General features: G+C 40.8%; 12 protein-coding genes across 12 annotated transcripts, besides 1 other annotated feature; 5 read left to right on the top strand and 7 right to left on the bottom strand. All coding sequences in view use genetic code 12, as the record gives it.

Moving 5' to 3' along the window:
• Nucleotides 1-80: 80 nt before the first annotated feature.
• On the top strand, nucleotides 81-1427 carry CD36_54950 (DNA primase, small subunit, putative; the record flags this gene model as incomplete). Its single annotated transcript, XM_002420744.1, has 1 exon — nucleotides 81-1427. The coding sequence occupies one exon, from the start codon at nucleotides 81-83 to the stop codon at nucleotides 1425-1427; it is 1347 nt and encodes a 448-aa protein (XP_002420789.1).
• Nucleotides 1428-1460: 33 nt separating this feature from the next.
• Nucleotides 1461-4157, bottom strand: CD36_54960 (glycosyl hydrolase, putative; the record flags this gene model as incomplete). The annotated part of the gene is made up of 1 exon (XM_002420745.1): nucleotides 1461-4157. The coding sequence occupies one exon, from the start codon at nucleotides 4155-4157 to the stop codon at nucleotides 1461-1463; it is 2697 nt and encodes an 898-aa protein (XP_002420790.1).
• Nucleotides 4158-4318: 161 nt separating this feature from the next.
• CD36_54970 (RNA-dependent ATPase/ATP-dependent RNA helicase, putative) lies at nucleotides 4319-7327 on the bottom strand (the record flags this gene model as incomplete). Its single annotated transcript, XM_002420746.1, has 1 exon — nucleotides 4319-7327. The coding sequence occupies one exon, from the start codon at nucleotides 7325-7327 to the stop codon at nucleotides 4319-4321; it is 3009 nt and encodes a 1002-aa protein (XP_002420791.1).
• Nucleotides 7328-7619: 292 nt separating this feature from the next.
• On the top strand, nucleotides 7620-8996 carry CD36_54980 (proteasome non-ATPase subunit, putative; the record flags this gene model as incomplete). Its single annotated transcript, XM_002420747.1, has 1 exon — nucleotides 7620-8996. The coding sequence occupies one exon, from the start codon at nucleotides 7620-7622 to the stop codon at nucleotides 8994-8996; it is 1377 nt and encodes a 458-aa protein (XP_002420792.1).
• Nucleotides 8997-9070: 74 nt separating this feature from the next.
• Nucleotides 9071-10426, bottom strand: CD36_54990 (1,3-beta-glucanosyltransferase, putative; the record flags this gene model as incomplete). Its single annotated transcript, XM_002420748.1, has 1 exon — nucleotides 9071-10426. The coding sequence occupies one exon, from the start codon at nucleotides 10424-10426 to the stop codon at nucleotides 9071-9073; it is 1356 nt and encodes a 451-aa protein (XP_002420793.1).
• Nucleotides 10427-10718: 292 nt separating this feature from the next.
• Nucleotides 10719-10921: a mobile genetic element.
• Nucleotides 10922-11334: 413 nt separating this feature from the next.
• CD36_55000 (Mu1-like medium subunit of the clathrin-associated protein complex (AP-1), putative) lies at nucleotides 11335-12654 on the top strand (the record flags this gene model as incomplete). The annotated part of the gene is made up of 1 exon (XM_002420749.1): nucleotides 11335-12654. One exon carries the CDS (start codon nucleotides 11335-11337, stop codon nucleotides 12652-12654), a length of 1320 nt encoding a protein of 439 aa, XP_002420794.1.
• Nucleotides 12655-12730: 76 nt separating this feature from the next.
• Nucleotides 12731-14500, bottom strand: CD36_55010 (2,3-dihydroxy acid hydrolyase, putative; the record flags this gene model as incomplete). Its single annotated transcript, XM_002420750.1, has 1 exon — nucleotides 12731-14500. One exon carries the CDS (start codon nucleotides 14498-14500, stop codon nucleotides 12731-12733), a length of 1770 nt encoding a protein of 589 aa, XP_002420795.1.
• Nucleotides 14501-14865: 365 nt separating this feature from the next.
• On the top strand, nucleotides 14866-15390 carry CD36_55020 (peroxin, putative; the record flags this gene model as incomplete). Its single annotated transcript, XM_002420751.1, has 1 exon — nucleotides 14866-15390. One exon carries the CDS (start codon nucleotides 14866-14868, stop codon nucleotides 15388-15390), a length of 525 nt encoding a protein of 174 aa, XP_002420796.1.
• A 24-nt stretch (nucleotides 15391-15414) lies between these two features.
• On the bottom strand, nucleotides 15415-17676 carry CD36_55030 (subunit of the RNA polymerase II holoenzyme, putative; the record flags this gene model as incomplete). The annotated part of the gene is made up of 1 exon (XM_002420752.1): nucleotides 15415-17676. One exon carries the CDS (start codon nucleotides 17674-17676, stop codon nucleotides 15415-15417), a length of 2262 nt encoding a protein of 753 aa, XP_002420797.1.
• A 287-nt stretch (nucleotides 17677-17963) lies between these two features.
• On the bottom strand, nucleotides 17964-18704 carry CD36_55040 (muddled meiosis protein 2 homologue, putative; the record flags this gene model as incomplete). The annotated part of the gene is made up of 1 exon (XM_002420753.1): nucleotides 17964-18704. The coding sequence occupies one exon, from the start codon at nucleotides 18702-18704 to the stop codon at nucleotides 17964-17966; it is 741 nt and encodes a 246-aa protein (XP_002420798.1).
• Nucleotides 18705-18752: 48 nt separating this feature from the next.
• CD36_55050 (conserved hypothetical protein) lies at nucleotides 18753-19313 on the bottom strand (the record flags this gene model as incomplete). The annotated part of the gene is made up of 1 exon (XM_002420754.1): nucleotides 18753-19313. The coding sequence occupies one exon, from the start codon at nucleotides 19311-19313 to the stop codon at nucleotides 18753-18755; it is 561 nt and encodes a 186-aa protein (XP_002420799.1).
• Nucleotides 19314-19333: 20 nt separating this feature from the next.
• CD36_55060 (conserved hypothetical protein) lies at nucleotides 19334-21076 on the top strand (the record flags this gene model as incomplete). The annotated part of the gene is made up of 1 exon (XM_002420755.1): nucleotides 19334-21076. The coding sequence occupies one exon, from the start codon at nucleotides 19334-19336 to the stop codon at nucleotides 21074-21076; it is 1743 nt and encodes a 580-aa protein (XP_002420800.1).
• Between the last annotated feature and the right edge of the window lie 16 nt (nucleotides 21077-21092).

The following is a 21092-nucleotide window of genomic DNA, read 5'->3' on the forward strand; positions in this document are numbered from 1 at the left end:
GCGTCTTATAAGACCAAAGCTTTCTGTTTTTTTTTTCTTTTTTTTGGGTTCAAACTCTTGATACCTATCTATCATCAATCATGAGTCCAGTCATGGAAAATGTTAATATGGAGTCATTCAAAGAGTCGGTGCATGCTGATTCTAGCAAACCGTCGGAGTCAGACATGAAGTTTTATTACCAGCGCCTTTTACCATTTCGTTATATTTTCCAATGGTTAAGTCACTCTCCAAAACCAACCAAGGATTTCACAATGAGAGAATTTGCATACGAGTATAGATCTAAAATATACCAACGTTATAATTCATTTGGGACGTTAGAGGAGTTTAAGAAATCAGTTGTCACTGCCAACCCTACTCGTTTTGAAATTGGGGCTGTCTACAAAATCAACCCCAAGGAACGTAAGAACTTACCCAAACAAGCATTCAAGCCTGAAAGTAAGGAGCTTGTTTTCGATATTGATTTGACGGATTATGATGATATTAGAACTTGCTGTCAAGGTACGGATATATGCTGTAAGTGCTGGAAGTTTATTCAAGTTGGGTCGAACATTATTGAGTCTGCCTTGAGAGAAGATTTTGGGTTTGAGCATTTGGTATGGGTGTTTTCAGGTAGAAGAGGTGCGCATTGCTGGGTAAGTGATAAACGAGCCAGGAATTTGGATGAGACTACTCGAAAGGCAATAGTTGATTATTTGGATGTATTGAGTTCGAAAAACCAGAATGGCAGCTTGAATATCAAGAAACCGTTCCATCCGCATGTTGAACGATCATTTGAAATTGTGAAAAAAGAATTTTTGGAAGTAATTCTACAAGATCAAGATCCTTGGAATACCACAACAGACGAGTCGAAAGCGTGGAAACAAGTTGATGAAATGTTGGCGTTGCTACCAAACAAGTCGTTGCAAATAGAGTTGAAAAACAAGTGGAAAGGTCAAACCTTTGGTTCTACGTCGAAGGAAAAATGGGATGATATAAGTGCGGTTGCATCAAATGTCCTTAAATCGAATGTTCAAGTAGCACAATTGACAGAAGCCAAAAAGGATATAATTATTTATTATATGTACCCTAGATTGGATGTCCAAGTTTCTCGACAAGTGATCCATTTGTTGAAATCACCGTTTTGTATTCACCCGGGTACAGGTAATGTCTGTGTTCCCTTTGATCCTTTAAAGAATATATCTGGGGACCCTGCAGATGATGATTATGGGTTCAATCCGAAATCAGCACCCAATCTACGTCAAATTCAGAACGAGTTGGATGAATGGGAACACAATAAATCCGATGACAACAAGGTTGTTGCAGATTATGAAAAAACCAGCTTGAAGCCTTATGTTGACTACTTTGCCAAGTTTGTGAATAATTTGCTCAAAGAGGAGTTGAAGGGTACCGAAAAACGAGCAAGAGAAGAAGATCCATTGAGTTTTTAGGATAAATATAAAGCTAAATAATGTATTCTATGTTTATGTAACTGGACATCCTATATCGTTTCCAAATACACCTTTCTCTTCTTCTAGTTTTGAATCTTCTAACGACCCACTATTATTTTTAATGATGATTGTTTCTGTGGAAATACCTTGGGTGGTGTCTTTATCTTCTTCGGGGAGTGACGGATCTCTATAATGATACCATTCAAGATACTGGAATTCCTCGTTGTATTTCACGTACCCAGAAGTCAAGTAAATATCGCCATAGTCTAAAAATGGATAATGCCATTTGGGTACAAATATAATGCTAGGGGTTGTTTCAAGCGACAGATCTGACTTGTCGATTGATAACAGCAAAGAATATTTGACTGCCTTGATATCAAACTCGACAGCAACTATTGTGCCCTTTGTGGCCATAATGTATGGTCTTACAGTAGCCGATACAGCTCTCACCCCGTCTGGAGATGGGTAGCATTTTTTGAATTGGCGGTGGTAGATATTCTGGCTATGTGAAGTAATCAATGAACACTGAGACGAAGTATCGTCAGACTCGTAGCCCTCAGACGAATCCTTTTCAGAAGTGAAGGATGACTCCGAAGCAGCCGAACGTGTGCTGCCTCTCGATGCACTTAACCCCATTTTAGTAGCTACTACCGCACGACGAAGTGCAGCTCGTGGATCTTTTTTGGATGACCTTCGTCTGCGTCGTCTCGAACTGATACTCTGGCTTTCATTATAATCCTCGTCAAACGTTAGCAAACGATCATCCGGAGACCAAAATGAAAAGTCTTCGTTATTCCAGTTGTCGCCCCATTTGTGATTGTTGGCACTGTTGTAACACCAATAAGTGTGTGACATATTTGCGCCTTCAAGAGCATTGCTGATGGCGTCTAACGCAGCCGTTTGAGAATCAAACATCCCATCTCTGTAAGCACGCTTTCTGTCCATATCAAACGGCATACCGGTTTCGGACATTAAGATAGGAATTTCTCCCAAATGGGTATTGCACTCGTTTCTCATTTCCATAAACTGTTTCTTTAAGCAATTTCTAATTGCTCTTTCTCCAAACACAATACCCAAAACCGGATTTAAATAACGATTGCGCATTATCCCAAGAGTGTCGACATTGTACTTCACGTTCCAGCACTTGAACATTAGTGATAACCCGTCGTAGTAATGTGGACAGTACACAGTTTTCTTATCAATTATATTTCTCTCATCAAGTTTTAGGGTTGGTGGAATTTCCAACACGGGTGTCAGCATAAACACAAACAGATCGGGACACACCTCTCTAACAACATTTTTAAATGCAATATAATGATCAACAAAATGGTTGTTGACAAAATACTCAGCGTCGATTTTGGTACTAGAATTGTGTAGCTTCGCAAAGTATTCTGGCTCAAGCATTTCACATTTAGAACTGACCTCTAATCGTTGCTCTTGTGTGAGTTCCTGTAGAGAATTGAAATCAAACCCTTCAGTCCATTTCCAGATACCTTTGTGAGCAAAAATGCATTTGCCAATGGGCCAGTCTGCACACCTCTTAAAACCGTAATGTTTGTCAACTCTTTTTGCATTAGCACGAGAAATCCATGCCCGTGTTCCCCGTGGATCGACAATTTTGATACCCGTTTTGCGGGGCCCAGTCACACTTATGTGGTATTCGTCTACCTCACAGGTCAACCCCATACCCAATTTCATGGCCTGGAAAGCTGTTGGTGTGGTCCCAACACGCAATTGTTGGTAGTCGGGAATTCGGCTCAAATCGGGATACCCAATTAATCCACTGTTGGGTTCATTCATCGACTCAAATCCGAGGATGGTTCCGTTTTTTATCAATTTGGGAAGCTTTCGACAAATACGTTTCCAAAGGAATTCCACTGCTCCAAGATAGTGGTTTTGTAAATAGTCTTGGATGTTTTCACCATTCAAATTCAAATCAGGGAAATAAGTCTTACCAGCAAAGAATAATGTGAACATGACAAGCGATGCTAGACGTTTGTAGTTGGAAGTCCAAAGCATCTTGTGATAGGTGTCTGATGAATCATGGAACCTTGGTTCGTTGTGCAAGATGGCTGCCTCGGTCTTGGCAAAGCATTTTGGGTCTAGTCCAGCAGCATAAAAGGTCCACATAGGTGCTCCGCTGCCTCCAGAATACCGTGACCAAACGTCTTGGTGGAACTCGAGAAACACATACAATCCGCCCATCTCGCCAATGATTTTTAGAACTTCAATGGTATAGTCAACAAACTCACGGTCGTATTTTCCTGGTCCCGCATGTTCCATCGCCTCCCATGTGATCAAATATCTAATGGTAGTATACCCCCAGTCCTTGATTCGCTGAAGGTGCATTCTAGCTTCTTGTAAGGGGAACGGTCTCCCTACAAAGGATACATTATCTCCATCGAAAAAAATACTAGCGGGGTCAGTACAGTCGCCTTCATAAGTGGGCATATAGGGAGTTGCAGGTAATTTCATCTGTGAATCAACATTTATGCCCTTGAGAGTTACTTTCCTTCCTGTCTTTTTATCTATAAAATCACCGTGCATGTTTGATTCCAAAGGTGTGCATTCTAATATGGATGTGGTGGTGCTGGTGGCTGCTTGGATAGACTGTTGACGGGAATACCTTCTTTTTAATGGTCGTACCCCAGATATGGATACCGGAGATGCACTCAGGTATAAGCTTATCCGGTCCTGGATGAGTTCGCTGGCGTATCTTGCAGACTGCATTAGTAAGAGCGTACAATAATTAAAGAAAGAAAACAAGTAGGTTACCCCAATAAATTTATTGAGTGCGGGAAAAATTGTGCTATTTTTTTCTTTTTTTTTTTTTTTTTTTTTTTTTTTTTTTCAGCATGCCGCAAATAAAATCACACTACAAACTATTTATCCTATCTCCTTTTAGCTGGGCGGTGAGAACTGAGTCGCCAACTATCTTTCTTTTGTCGAGAAAATAGCGGCACAATTTTTTGTTTCTTTTTGATCTCTTGCACGGTTTTGGCATCCGCGGGTCTAAAGTACTTTGGTGCAAGTTCATATAGCCAATTAGGATCTATGATTGTCACACAGTGCATATACTCTTTTGATGTAAGCAATAACGTGTGGTAAATAACATACTGCGGTTTCTTGCCGTATAGAGAAGACGACGGGTGTAAGAATACCAATGTGTTTTCGTTTAGTGTTTTGTACCCTTCGCCTTCCTGCCTTTTGGCTGAATTCTTAAAGTACCCAGAACAGAAAGTCCTCCTAACCCGGTCTACATCATTGCCACACGACATGGTCTTGTATCCAAAACGATGCATAATCAACTTTAGCTGTTTTCGTACCTCCATAGCCCGACGCATGCTTCTTTCTTGTATGAAATTATCTCGACACCATGTTTTACTATAATTGTTGCGACACCACAGTTGGAAAACGTTTAGCAAAGTTAAGTGGTCACCTAAGGAGTGGTGGAATCGAGTTTTTCGCTGGTCAGCCAATGCTTGTTTATCTTTTGGGCGGTAAAATATCGTTTGTACCGACAACATGGCAACAATGCTTAGAATTTCTTCTGTACATTCGTATTCAACAGATTGGATTAATGTCTTTGCAAGTGCAGGTTCCATTGGTAAATCTGCCATTTTCCTTCCTAAAGTTGTCAAATTCCCATTATCGTCTAGTGCATCAAGAATATACAAATCCTCTAGTGCAGTAAGCATGGTGGTGGTGGATGGTGGGTCCATAAATTCGAAATTTACAAGATCGTGAATCCCCATTGCTTTTAACATTAGAATTGTGTGAGATAGATTTTGTCTTTGTATTTCAGGGATGGTATTTGGTATCATTTCCTTTTCGTAAGCCTGTTCGGTGTATAATCTGTAGCATTTTCCAGGGCCGGTTCTCCCTGCTCTACCACTACGTTGGTTTGCTTGTGCCTTGCTTATTGGTGTCACCCTCAAAGAATCCATACCCAACTTGGAATCGTACATATTTATTTTAACAAACCCAGGGTCAACAACATAGTATATTCCGTCAATGGTGATCGATGTCTCGGCAATATTGGTAGCCAAAATCACTTTTCTTGAACCAGGCGGAGTTGGCTCAAAAATACGGGTTTGCATTTCTGAAGGAAGTGCTGAGTATACAGGGAGGATTATTAGCTCGGGTACATTGTCGCCTAATAATTTCATTCGTTCGTGTAATGCCTCACAGCTAGTTTCAATCTCCTCTTGACCAGTAAGAAACACTAAAATGTCGCCAGCAGGTTCTGCAACGTGGATTTGGATAACCGACTCTAATGCGGCAGCAAGATAATCCATTTCTGGTGCTTTTGTGTATAGTACCTCTACGGGGAATGTCCTTCCCGGAATGGTTATAATTGGGCAATTGTTAAAGTACCGAGAAAACTTGTTTGAATCTAAGGTTGCCGAAGTAACAATCACTTTTAGGTTAGGGTTTTGTTTAGCGGCATTTTTGAGCAAGGCAAACAAAACGTCAGTGGCAATTGTTCTTTCGTGGGCTTCATCCAACATGATTACTGAGTACCGGTTCATATTCGGGTCGTTCAACGCCTCACGTTCCAACATCCCATCTGTCATGTACTTGATTACCGTGTTTTCACTAGTTACGTCTTCAAATCTAATAGTATAACCAACAGTATCTCCAAGCTGGCACCCAACTTCTTCAGACACTCTTTTTGCTACCGATTCAGCAGCAACTCTTCTAGGTTGGGTGCACCCTATTAGTTTTGTATCACCGTTGATTTTATTCATTCCTTCTTCATATATGTATTGAACAATTTGGGTGGTTTTCCCTGAGCCTGTTTCTCCAACAATCACTACAAACTGGTTCTCCCGTATGGCTTCAACTAATTGTGTTCGCATGGCGTACACAGGCAACATGCATCGTTGTTCCTGTATGGGAAGACTGGTCCGCTTCCCAAATGTCTCTGTCTTGTTGGATTTTTTCCATTTTGAAATGAACGACTCGGTATCAATGTCGACGTTACTTACTGGTTCTGAGGTTTGAAATAACGGGTCTGACATTTCTGATTGTATTTTTTCTTCTTTTTGTCTTTGCTTTTTTTGTTTCAACTTTTCTTCCTTGAAGTCTCTGGCAAACTTGGATCCTCTTTGCGCTGATTTGCTTAATGGACCCAGCCGGTTAACAGGAATGGGATTGGTTTCAGGAAAGTCTTTTGTGACTTTAACACTTTTCAAGAAATCTGGTTTCTTATCGTTCAACTCGATATGCAAATCATTGGTTTTTTCTTTATGTGGGTTTTCTATATCTTCTTCCTCGTCCAATTCTGGGTAGGCGTCAGCAGACACTGCACCAGAACTGATAAGTTGGCGTATTTCCCAGCGCTCGGGAGAAGTCAACTTTCTTTTTGGTCTTGGCTGTCGCTCATGGTGTCTTCCTCGGAGTATTGACTCTTCTTGTCCGGTGGTCTGGTTTATTCCTCGCATTGATAAGGATATTTTAGTGTGATTGGCTTGAATATCGATTACTTTCGCAAATACCTTCTGCTTTGGTTGTAGGATGTTGGTGGACTCGATTCGTGATCCGTCAAAGGACATTTGTGAAATGTGGCATAGGCCAGATGTATTCTCTATCTTGATAAAAGCACCATAGTTCGTTAAGCCTTCTACAGTTCCAGAATATATTTCACCTACCCTTATGGGTTGAGGTGGTTTGCTGGTACGTGATATTTGATTGTAAACATCCTTTATGAACTCATCTTCAAATTCGTCACCCCCATTATCTTTGACAACTTTTTTGAATTCATCAAGTGTTGGGCTGGTAGATTTTTCATATAAGTTTATTAAGAACTTTGCAATGAGTACAACATTTTCATCGTTTTCGGGGAGCTCCAAATGTTTCTGGACTATTGAGAGGAGTTGGGAATCGGATTGTGTCATGGTGAAGAGATGAGTTGGTAAAGTTTTTCTTCACACCAAAAAGTTTTTTTTGAGGGGGTTGCCACACTGGGTATTTTGGGGTATACCAAACAACAACTATCTGGAATATGAGATTTGGGAGTGCCGAGATGTGACTACTCTTGTAATGGGCTACCCAGTAGGAAAGGTTGGACTAAAACCAGTGATTGGTTGTTTTTGGTTTACGCACGATTGTGCAAACCAGACTTGATCAAAAATCGAGTTGATTTTTTTTTTTTTCCCAGTTCGCCACCATTTCTGATTAACCACAACCATGTCAAGAGAAGACCCAATTAAGGCTGAAAAAGACTTTTCTGCTACTTTAGATGAACAATTTCCATTGATTGAAAAGATCTCTGACTATAAGCAGGCTTTGGATAAGTACCTTGTGTTGGAGAAACAGACTCGTCAATCGTCCGATTTGGCTTCATCAAAACGAGTCCTCAACAAGATTGTTACTACATTGGTCGCGAATAATGACTGGGATTATTTGAATGATTTGATAACTATTTTGTCAAAGAAACACGGACAACTTAAGTCGTCAATTCAAGCGTTTATTAAAGATGTGATTGATAATTTGAGCAGGTTGGATGAAAACAACAAACAGCAATTAGAGTTGAAGATGAAGTTGATTGAAACTATTAGAACAGTCACAGACAAAAAGATCTTTGTTGAAGTTGAAAGGGCTATTGTTTCCAGACAGTTGGCCAAGATCCACTTGAATAAATTGAATGATTTGGATAAGGCAGTTGAAATATTGTGTGATCTACAAGTAGAAACATATTCGTTAATGCCATTTAGTGACAAGATTGAATATATTTTAGAGCAAATTCAATTGACCTTACAAAAGGGGGATTATGCCCAAGCCAAGATTTTGAGTCGAAAGATTTTGTTGAAATCGTTAAGGAACTTTGACAAAGCTGATGAGTTCAAGGCTACTTATTTGAGATACTTGATCGACATTAACGTGTTTGATTATGATTACATTTCAATTGTCAAGAACTTATTGTTGTTGATTGAGATTCCGTTGATTAAGGAATCAGCAGAATATAAGGAGTACTTGGTGCTGATTATTTATTATATTGTTTTGTCGACCTATGATCCCCACCAAAATGATTTAATCAACAGAATCAAATCAAACACAGTGTTTACCAAGAATGTTGAGGGTAATATTGTTAAGTTGTTGGATATTTTCACCACTAACGAGTTGATTCATTGGTCAAGAATCGAATCCTTGTACAAAGCGTCATTTGCCGATTCCAAGATATTTGCTGATGAAACAAACTACAAAAACTTGCAAAAGAGAATTATTGAGCATAATCTTCGTGTGATTAACAAGTTCTATCAATCTATCAGGTTAGATAGATTGGCGCAATTGTTGCAACTATCTGTCGACGAAGCTGAACTGTATGTTAGTGAATTAGTGAACCAAGGAATGATTGTTGCCAAGATTAATCGACCAAAAGGTCTTGTCAAGTTTGACAAAACCAAACACGTTGAAGGAAGCGATCCTCGAACCAGTGATAACCATATTAACGCTTTATTGAATGATTGGTGCTACGATATTGAGAAATTGTTAGAAGAGGTTGATGCAATAGGTCATTTGATAAACAAAGAAGAGATGATGTACGGGATCAAGCAGAAAAGTTAGACAAATAGGGATATTGTACCACATAAACAAATAAACAAAACAAAACAAAAAAAAAAAAAAACGTAGAATACACACTAAAGCAAGGCGATACCAGCGGCTAAAGCAACGATACTTAAGAAGCCAGTACTGGCAACAGCAGCGTCGTTCTTTTTCGATGAAGTTGAGCCAGTAGAAGTTGTTGATGAGCTAGTAGCTTGGCTGGTTTGGCTTGGAGATGCACGGCTAGAGGCAGTAATGGTAGAAGTATAGTTACCGGTGTCGTCGATATCGTTTCCCTTGGCATTACAGTTGCCTTGGACGTAAGCGTCAAATCCATGACCAGTAGGCTGAGCAAGACCTTTCAAGTACTTTAATGCCCCTTTGGGAGTGTCGGGAATTTCCTCAGTGACATTCCAAATGTTTGATTTTGGAGGACAGTTGTTCCCGCCAGTAGATTTCAAGTAGCCACCGTCGCCTGATGGGTTCTTGGTTTTTTCAAGTGCAGATTTTAAATTATCAAAGTCGTCGTTGGTGGTGACACTGTCGCCTTTTAATTCTACCAATCCATAGTTAGAAGCCTCTTCGGAGTATTCGTAGACCAACCCACCAGAAAACACCGACGACATATCGGTGGAGTAAATTGCTTCGATTTCAGAAAATGGTCTTGGGTGTTTAGCATTACAACCAAATTCGGAAAAGAATAATGGCACGGTATAGTTTGCAAAATCTTTCATTTCCTGGGAATACTGGGAAGTAGTCATACTGGCGTCGCCACACCAGGAATAGTCATTAATACCGTACATGTCGATTCTGGCCAAGTCATCGTCTCCGCAATTGAAATAAAGACCAGATGGTAATCTATACTCATCAACACTGGCAGCAGAATAACCAACAGGGATGGTTCTTAATCCTCTGTTCTTGATAAAAGTTTTCATGTCTCTAACAACAGCCTTGACGTAAGGAGCAGCTTCTAAAGATGGACCATCGTTGATAACCTCATTACCAGCAAAGAACCCCAAGGTGTTGTCGAACTGGGCAAATTCTACAATAGATGCAAATACTTCTTGCAAATAGTCACTATTGTAAGAACAAGCAGCATCGCTTCTAGTGATTGAGGAGTGTGGGGTATTGACATCGAGAATCACGTAAATACCAGCTTGAGCCAAAGTGTCCATACACTCGGTATGGTTTTTGGTGTTATCGATAGAGTAAACTCTAACGGTGTTGATACCCAAGTCTTGGAAATACTTGACGTCTCTTTCACAGACCTTGGCATCAGCCAAAGGGTCTTCCAACTCGGAGGACCCACCGGGTTGGTAGTCAACCCCTCTAATATAAAATCTTTCACCACTGTCGTTGTTCCAGAACGCATTACCTTCGACTTTAATGGAAGCAATGGACAAGACAGATGATGCCAAGGATAAGTAAGTAACTATAGATTTAAACAACATTGGGAGAAATGAACGAACGAATAATAGTCAGTAAGCCTTAAAGGAAAGTAAAGCTGTTTGCCAGGGCAGGAAAAGAATGTGTTGTAATTTGTTTTGGTTTTGGTGAGGGGGGGGGGTACAAAAATGAGACCACATTTTTTTCGTGAATCATAACAATTTAAAAAATCACGAAACAATTAGATTCAGTTTCATGCAGGACATTGTGTAAATTTTAGGTTTTCGTGAAGCAAATACGAAATATCTGGAACGGTGGAGGGGAAAGTGATCTTTCTAAAGACTGTAAGAAAAACTTGAAAAGCTGTAAGGTATAAGGTTTATAATAGTTTTGAACTATCTTGATTAGAAACAATATAATATTAAATTAAGATATAAAAAGAGTTGTTGTTAAAAGAAAACAGATATAAATGTTATAAAAATAAACCTTAATTAACATCCTTATAATTGATAACTAGTCGTGTGAACAAGAACAAATATAAAGAATGTCACGAAACAGCAGAAAGCCTCTACTCATTGTGTTGTGTGCAAGAAGTGTAGAAGGGTGTTTCTTATCTCATGTGTGGTGAGCCTTAACAATTGTAGGTTGAAAAATTTCGGACAATAAAGGTTAGTTTCGGCAATTTTTTTTTTTTTTTGCAGAAATATTAGACCAAAAATGTAAAGTACCACACAACAAATTCAGCCCAAGCAACGCCCTTCAAATGGTATTAGCAATCCCATTATAGCTGGTTATGATAAGTCCAATCATATGTGTAGACATATTTGGTGTGGTTTTTGTTTGGACATTTTTGAGCATTTAACACGTAAGTTGAAAAAAAAAAAAAAAAATCTCAATCAACAACAAATCGACAGTTGGATAACATAAAAAAAAAAAAAACTGCCAAAACTTCCTGTCAATCAAGCAACTCATCATGGCATCACAAATACACTTTTTAGATATCAAGGGGAAACCTTTGTTGTCGAGAGATTATAAGGGAGATATTCCTTCGAGTACCATTGAAAAGTTCCCGCTTTTACTATTGGAGTTGGAAAACACTGTTGATGAAGGGGAATACAAACCGTTTATCAATCATGAAGGAATAAACTATATTTTCATCAACCACAATAACTTGTACATTTGTGCATTGACACGCAAGAATGAGAATATCATGACGATCATTATATTTTTGTCAAAGTTGGTGGAGGTGATGACTCAGTACTTTAAGTCGTTGGAGGAAGAGAGTATTAAAGACAATTTTGTTATTATATATGAATTGCTAGACGAGATGATGGATTTTGGCGTTCCACAAACAACAGACACAAAGATCCTTAAGGAATATATCACTCAGGACTATTATTCTTTGATCAAGAGCACCCCGACCCACTTGGTGGCTCCGCCTAATGCATTGACCAATTCCGTCAGTTGGAGAAAGGAAGGTATATTCTACAAGAAAAACGAAGCATTTTTAGATGTTATTGAGTCGATCAACATGTTGATTACTGCCAATGGACAAGTATTGAATAGTGAGATTTTGGGGGAGATCAAGATCAAATCGCATTTAAGTGGTATGCCTGACTTGAGGTTAGGATTAAATGATAAAGGTATATTCACTGGCAATAACGATGCTGCCGCGACCGATAGTGGTAAGAATATTGAAATGGAGGATATAAAATTCCACCAGTGTGTTCGATTGTCGAAGTTTGAGAATGAAAAGTTGATCACATTTATCCCGCCTGATGGCGAATTCACATTGATGTCGTATAGGTTATCGTCGTCGCAATTCCTTATGAAGCCGTTGATATTGGTCAATTGCAAGACCAAAGTGCATAAACATTCGCGTATTGAGATCTTGTGTACGGTCAAGGCGCAGATCAAAAAGAAGTCTACAGCTAATAATGTCGAAGTAGTCATACCTATTCCAGAAGATGCCGATACCCCCAAGTTTTTGCCAGAGTACGGGTCTGTGAAATGGATCCCGGAAAAGTCGTGCCTTATATGGAAATTGAAGACTTTCCCTGGAGGGAAACAATTTTCGATGAGAGCCGAGTTGGGGTTACCGGCCGTCACCGACCCTGAATCGATCATCAGCAAGAAACCAATAAAGGTAAACTTTTCCATACCTTATTTCACCACCAGCGGAATCCAAGTTCGATACTTGAGAATCAACGAACCTAAACTACAATACCAGTCGTATCCGTGGGTGAGATACATTACCCAATCTGGAGAAGACTATATAGTTAGAACAAAGTAATCCGTTCTTGGATATACGTATATATAATGCAAGTTATTAGCAGTCCTTCTATGACTATTTGTATTTAGGGTGGTGTTTATAAATCGGTAACACATCCCTTGGATGCGTCGCTGACCAACTTGGCGTATTTGGCCAACGTACCTCTTTTGTATCTTGGTTGTGGAGGAGTCCAGTGTTTTCTTCTTTCGGCCAAAACGTCTGGCTCAACCAATAAATCGATTTTGTTGTTGTCTGCGTCAATAACAATAATATCGCCATCTTCAACCAATGCGATTGGACCACCTTCAGCAGCTTCAGGGACAATGTGGCCAATAAGGAAACCGTGGGAACCACCAGAGAATCTGCCGTCAGTCAACAAAGCCACATCTTTACCCAAACCGTAACCCATTAATGCAGAGGAAGGTTTCAACATTTCTGGCATACCAGGCCCACCTTTTGGACCTTCGTATCTGATCACACAAACGGTTTTTTCGCCCTTTTTGATTTCGCCATTTTCCAAGGCAACAATGAATGCGCCTTCGTCGTTGAATACTCTGGCCTTGCCTTTGAAATAAGTACCTTCTTTACCAGTGATTTTTGCCACTGCAGAACCTGGAGCTAATGTACCTTTTAAGATTTGCAAATGACCACTTGGTTTCAATGGGTTGGATACTGGTCTAACGATATCTTGGCCTTCAGGCAAGTCGGGAAGTTTGCTCAAGTTTTCGTTGATGGTCTTACCGGTGACAGTTAATTGGGTACCATCGATAATACCTTCTTTGATCAAGTATTTCATAACAGCAGGAGTACCGCCGACATTTTGCAAATCGGCCATGACGTACTTACCGGATGGCTTGAAGTCGGCTAATAATGGGGTATTGTCGGAGATTCTTTGGAAATCGTCAACAGTGATGGTAATGTCAAACGACGAGGCAATAGCAATAAGGTGCAAAACAGCGTTAGTAGAACCACCAGTGGCAATGATATAGGCAATAGCGTTTTCGAATGATTTCTTGGTAAGAATATCTCTTGGTTTCAAGTCCAACTCTAACAAATTCTTTAAAGCGAACCCGACATTAGCACATTCTTCTGCTTTCTCTTTAGAGACTGCTGGGGAGGAAGACGAAAATGGTAAGGTCAAACCCAAGACTTCAGCGGCCGAGGCCATGGTGTTGGCAGTGTACATACCACCACATGCGCCGGGCCCTGGACAGGCGTGCTTGACAATATCTATTCTTTCATCGTTGTTGATTTGTTTTGACAAGTATTGTCCGTAAGACTGGAAGGCGCTGATGATATCGATTTTTTCGGCAACAGCGGGGTTTTGAGTTCCGCAAGTTGGAGACCCGGGCAAGATAGTACCACCGTAGACCATAATGGCAGGTCTGTTGTGTCTTCCCATAGCCATTAATACCCCAGGCATGTTTTTGTCACAGGAAGGAATAGCAATGTTAGCATCATATAGTTGGGCCATGGTCATGGTTTCAAAGGAGTCGGCAATGATCTCTCTCAGTTGTAAGGAGTATTTCATACCTTCTGTACCGTTGGTGATACCATCAGACACACCAATAGAATTAAATTGCATGGCTTTCAAGCCAGCCCTATTTACTGATTCTGAACATCTGTTGTTCAACTCCATCAAGTGCATGTTACATGGGTTACCTGACCACCAAACAGAACCGACACCGACTTGGGCACGGTCGAAATCGTCATCGCTGAAACCGGTAGCATAAAGCATTGCTTGTGATGCCCCCTGCGATGGGTCGCCCGTAACGATCGAGGAGTACTTGTTTAACTTTTTCTCATGCTTGATTGTGGATGTAGCAAATGTCCTGAGACACCCTCTGCAAGACTTGAAATAACTCATTGCTGTAAAGAAGAATGAGTCAGACAAGTGAAATTTTTCAAAATTTTTTTTTTTTTTCGGTGTGTTGTGCGCGGTTCAGGAGTTTTGTACTCCAATAAAAAATTAAGCATTTGTCAGAGCGATATAGGCTGTTTAGCTAGGCCTGATAATCAGTCTGAAAAAAACTCTACCTAGTCATCACGTGCTTTGCTATTTTGGAAAGTAAATAGTTGCACTCACTTCCTCGGTCTTTTTTTTTAGAGCCGTTGAGTGTTGACTGTGGGGATTTTTTTCACAAGACAGCATCAGTAGAATTATAAATACAAGTCATTCTTTCTTTTCTTTTTTTTTTTTTATTTTTCACCGTACTTCTGCTACTCCACGCCATGGCTGAAAAGAGATTATTTAAGGAGTACAACCAGTACCAGAAACAGTTACCACAACTCAACAATGATCAGATTGTATCGTTAAGCCCGGTCTCGCCAGACAAGAACATTTTATTATGGGAAGCCACCATTGCCAAGCCCGGCAAACCCGATTCTCCGTATTACTATGGCGGGCAATGGAAGTTGAGTATAAGTGTGCCGACGTCGTATCCTATTGATCCGCCAGTGATAAAATTTATCACGCCCATAGTGCATCCAAATATAAATTTGACGACTGGCGAAATATGTCTAGACATTTTAAAGAAGGAAAGCTGGTCACCGGCATGGAATCTTGAACACCTTGTGGTGGCCATTTTGATGTTGTTGGACCAACCAGAACCGGATTCGCCGTTAAATATCGATGCAGCAAACTTGTACAGACAAGATAAGGTTGCGTATGAGAGTATAGTTCAGTTTAATATGTGGAAACACCACTGTTTCAAAAGTGCTGTGCGAAACATCAGAGGGGTTAGAGATTGTGTATAGCAGAAATCAAATATATATATATATTTAATGGTTTTCACTAATCAAAACAGTAGGAATGGCAGGAGTTTTTTCTTCTGTGGTTTCGCCTAGGTTGAACACTATTGGTTTGTCCGAATGGTGTTTCAAATGATCGTCTATGACTTGTTGAGCGGTAGGTACGGCATGCAGGGGGATCACAAACGAGTTGAGTGATTCTGAAGACCCCCTAGTCGACAAGTACGGACTTTGGTGTTCCTGGATTTTGTCCAACTTTTTCTGGATCAAATCAAACGTGGTTGTTTCCTTCATTCGCATATCCAATATTTCTTGTTGCTGGTGCAAGAATGCATTTTGCAATTTAAGATACTCCTGGTGCTGGGTATCAGCAGCAACAAGGTTGGTGGAAGACTGTTCCGGAGTAAGGATTTTCGGGGTTCCTGTAGGCGTAGAATGGGTAGGGATATCCGATAACATATTTTCAAATGGGTTATCTTCAGATGGCGATTGCTTGGGGGTTTTGATACTTGGAGTAAACATTCCCGTTAATGCCGGCGTCAGGGCGTTCCCCAAATCCAATTTGAGTCCCGCTTTGTTTTCCGGGACAGTTGAGGCTCTGTAGAGGTGCACCTTCTTTTGGATAAACGAATACCTTGCGTAGTGGTCGCTTCCAAATTTCAACAACTCTGATAAATCTTTAAACCAGTTGTTATAGTCAGATTCGGTGGCGCATTTGAACGTTCTTTTGGATTTGGTGGTGTTTTTGGTTAATATGAACTTGAAGGTGGTGTCGTTTTTGGGCGTGATGGTGTACTCGTTCAAGTTGTACGACTTGATGGGCTCAGTGTCGTGGCCAATAAACCCGCCGATCTTATCTTTTGATTTTTTGCTGGTGACGTTGACATCATCGTCAAACTTGAATTCGTGGAGGTAATTGCATGACAAGACGTAGTAGCACCGGGTGTAGCTTTTCATGACTTTGGATTTTTTGTACATCATGCCAAACCGTATGCACTTGTTTTGGACCGAGTTGTCGTAGGGCAACTGGATGGATTTGAATGTCCTAAGTTCTCTTTTTGGGTTGTCTTCGGTTGACTCGGCAGTGTTGATAAAGCATGGGTTGTGCGAAATAAAGTATTGCCAATCCTGGGTTGAGGAGCAGCTGACCTTGGTTTTCAAGAATTGGTGGTACTCGGAGTTAAAGTGGAGTTTGCCAAACTTGTCGATGACCCAGTTTAACTCTTTTAAGATGTAGGTGAACAAGTCACGAGCAATACTTTGCAAGTTCAAGTACGATGCAAACATGTAGTTTTCCATAATCAATTGGTTCTTCAATCTGTAGTCGACTTGCAACTTGACCAATAGCGGGTCGTCTAACGCAGCAAGTTCTTCTTCGTCGTCAACAAACTTTTTCGTTACTGGGACTTCACCACAGTAGAGCTCAACGGCAGAGGTGTACCTGCGCAAGACCTGGCCGGTTTTGGAAATCTCTTTTATCAAGTCCTTGTTGGCGAACGAGTCGTTTTTTAAGGAAGTTTTGATTTCTTTGATTTTGTGAGACAACTGTTTCAATAACATTTCTAGTCTGGGAATGAGTTTGGCGTTGAGTTCCTTGGTGAGTTTGTAACTGTTGTTGAATAAGGTGTGGTGGGAGCTGAGAAGAAGGGAAGGGAAATTTGTATATATTGAGTCGTCGGGGAAGAACGAAGCAGGGATTTTTACATCGTTGGTGGGTTCTTGTTTGGGGACTGGTGGTAATATTGGTTGTTGTTGTTGTTGTTGTTGTGGTTGTTGTGGTGGCGGAGTAGGTGGGCCGGTTTGCAGTTTTATAGATGTCAACGAACTATTACGTTTATGCAATGGGTTTGATTTTAGGAATGGACTATTACCGCCATTGGACTTTTGTTTGAATAGACCAGGGCGTTTTTCGGAGGTTGTAGTGGCGATGCTGGTGTTGGATAAAGTTTTTTTCAACTCGTTGGTTGGGGTACCACTTTTAGGGGATACAACTCCGGCGTTGTTGGCGGCATTTATTTCTTGTAAAATCTTGTGGGGCAAGTCTTTAAAGCCTGGAAACTGGACGGCATTGATCAATTGGTAGTTTAAGTTAGCTTCCAATTCCTTGACAAGAGCGATTTCTTTGAAGTAGTATAAGATTGCTTTGATGAAATATTTCCAGTACTTGAAGAAATCAATGAGATGGTCGATGGGTTTGGACTCGTAGGATGGGAGATTACAGAAGAAGGGGGATTTGGGGTCGGTCGATGGTAGTACCGACTGTTTTTCGAAATGGAAACTAGAGCTAGACATGGTTTTGGTGGATGAAAGAAAGAAAGAAAAAAAAAAATAAACAAGGGATGTTGTTCAATCAAGATCAATTTATACTCATGCGCACCGCCAGAGATGATTTTGTGTAGATTGTCAAGATTAAGAATTATCTACATTTTTCTCAAAAACATTCTACATTGCTACTGAAAAAAAAAAAAAAATTTCGACAGCCAAGAAAATGCAGCGGCACATGACGACGCGACTTGTGGTCTGAATCTCAACGGTACGCCCTGTGCCGAATAAAAATAGAAACAAAAATAACGCCCGCCTTAGTTTCCCATCCCTTTCAATACCTCAATTTCGTGCTTTAGCAAGCCAATCTCAATCAACAAGTTTGTCTTGTTGCCAAAACTAATTATTTTCAACAAGTTTTCGTTTTCCTGTTGCAACTGGGTTAAGCGATGGACTAGCTTGTGGCTTAATTCTTCGACATTATAGTTTTCGCTATTGGCCACCAACACTGCCTCGAGTCGTTGGTTGGTTTGCAGTAATTCAGTTGACTTTTCCTGCAAAGTTTTCAGCAAATCCTGGAATATCTGGTAGTGGTTTTTCGGGGCCATAAAGGAGGCTTGGTCGGGTTTCGACATGATACTTATTTGGTCGGTCAAGTTTTTGATTATTTGGTTTTTCAAGATCAACTCGCCCTTGAGTTTGTTATAGTCTTCCTGCAAGGCGTCAAAGGAGTCGTGTTTGGGATAATAGGATTTGGAGAATGGGATATAACTTGGTGCATTGATCATGGTGTTTTTCATGTACTTGTTGGTAGGCATGTCGTAGTCGGAGGCAACAGTTGAGTAAGGGGTACTAAACGTCTCATCTTTGGTGGGAGGGAAGGTTTCGGATCTGATAAGGGGGTACCTATAAGGCTCTTCCTTGCCTAGGGGCTGGAAAGTACCACCTGCTTGTCGAGTAGACGACGACGACGACGACCAGAACTTGCTTTCGCCCAACGCATTACTGCTGTTGGAGTCTTTGGACAGCATAGAGGTATCAAAGTTAATTGGATTCATATTGGTTGTAAAAAAACAAAAAAAAAAGGGGGTGTATATTTTTTTTTTCTAAAAAGTTGCTCCACTAAACATTTGTTGTAATAGCTGGCCATTTGGTGTGTTTAACACCGTGTTTGGCAACCTTAATATACGGTCCTCTAAATTCTTGCCACATAAAAACTCAATCACGACATCAGTAAAATGGTTACAGTTGTTTGTGAATAAGTCATAGTTTACTGCATGGTACTTTGAGTGGTCTTTCAATTCGTTGATAAAGTCTGTGAGTAGCTCGTCATCAACACCTGTGGTGCCAATTTCTAATACTTCAATGGGTGTACCGTATTTGGTGTGGCCGGGTGGCGAGTTGACCTTGATTCCTTGGTCGAGGTAGTACTCCTTGTTGCGTATTACAACGGATGTGTGGTAGATTGCATCTATCAGGATCCCCAAAAGCATAGGGGAGTACACTCTTGCTAGTCCGTGTGATAGGTCGTACACATATACTCTAACAATGTCGTCAGCCATACTTGCCCTGGTTTTTCTTTGTTTTTGCCACCAGTTTTTCCGCGAATATTTATATTTCGAGAAGGAAAAAAAAAAAATTTTCGTTCTTTTTCTTCTACCAACCATCGTTATGTACACCGCTAGTCATGGCATATACAGATGAGATACAGCTATACAAGACCAAGTTAGATGCACTTCTAGCGAAAAAGTATATTGACCAGTCGTTATTGATTGGGGTTACAGCGTCGTTGCAGGCCAAGTTCCATGGGTGGATCGTTACTGATTTGGAAAGGTACCGAAACAACTTGGGACAGCCTTTCCGTACGATAGATTTGTTTGAGACGTTATGGGTTGAATTCCATTCGCCGATTATCAAGTTTTTCCAGCAGCAGCATGGGTTAGTGTTTGAAGGAATTAATGAGCACTTGAAAGAGTGTCAGCGAGAAGGCAAGCCAGGGAGTTTTAAGGTTAGACCGGTTGAGATGCGGAAGATTAACGAGAGTTTTATCAAGTTTATCAAAGAAGTGTTTGGGTTTTACTCAAAGTTGTTAAAGTATTTTGTTACCCATTATAGGAATGCATACTTGCCGAGGAAGTTTATGGAGCCGTTTGGGTTTGTGGTTGATGCACTGGCAGTTTATTGTGATGACGATAATTTCCAAGCCAATGTGTTGTACCTTGTGCATAGGTGTTGTTTGTCATTGGGGGATATACACCGCCACCGGACTTTTATTGAGACGAGTTTTGTTACGCCTTCTTCTTCCAACAGAGAGTATTTCCGAGTACGCTCAACTACCGACAAGACGTTTTTGTTGCCGGCGTACGCCAAGGCGTTGCAGTATTACCACTTGTGTATTATGTTGTTACCGGCGTTGAATGAGCCGTACAACCATATTGGGGTGATTTATAATTTAGTCGACGAGAAGTTTACGGCAGTGTACTGGTTTTTGCGGTCGCAGTTTACGCGGATCCCGGATTATAAGTTGGGGCACGCCAACATGACCAAGATCTTGCAGAAACACTGGTTTACGACGGCGTTGGTCGATATTGTGAGGGCGAGCCCAGAAAGACATTTCAGTGCAACGACCATTATGAATGTATATTTGGTGTGTTTGATTGGGTATGTGTATTGTCCAGAGAGGTATAAGAGCGGGCCCAATATAGTCAAGAAGATTGCGTTTTCCAAGGTTGAGACGGACTTTTTCAAGATGTTGGAGAAGAATTTTGATGGGGAGGTAGTGTTGCGGCAGCTTGTGGTGGCGTTTTCGTTTTTAAAGTTGGATCGCCAAGAGAAGTTGGTCAAGTTTACGTTTCGGTTTGTTGAGCGGGTGTTGGATTGTTTGAGGAGGAAGGAGTCGTTGGTGGTTCTACGGTTTTTATTGAATGTGTTGAGAGAGAACCCCGAGTTTTTGGGCGTGTTTCAGGCAAGGAGGAACTGTATGGTGTACTTGTGTGGAGTGTTGAATAAGTACTACCAGGTGGTGGATCACCGGCCGACTCGAGGGTACTATTTCTGGGAGGATGTACATTTCCGGGACTTTTCGTTGATCAAGTACCAGTTTAAGGATTTCAACGATGAAGAGATATTTGCGGTGAATAATGTAGATGTGTTGGTGGGGGACCATGCTCTTGTTGGTGAGGTAGATGAGGATGATTTGCGGGCGAAGGCTCTGGTTTGTCTTGGAAAGAAGATACTTGGAGGGGCCCAAGAGTACGAGTTTAAGGAGGATGGCCGGTTTAGTATTAAGAAGAGGCAGGAGAAGGCGGCAGTGGTGGTACCCCAGTCGTTAGAGGAGATCCAACTGTTTATCACCAACCAGGCGAAGGAACTATCTATGGATATTGACCAGGGATTACAAGATATGGTTAATGCGTTGGTTGAGGACTAACTGGTGATGTCATTGT

Source organism: Candida dubliniensis, chromosome 5 (assembly GCF_000026945.1).
Source record: "Candida dubliniensis CD36 chromosome 5, complete sequence".
NCBI lineage: Eukaryota > Fungi > Ascomycota > Pichiomycetes > Serinales > Debaryomycetaceae > Candida > Candida dubliniensis.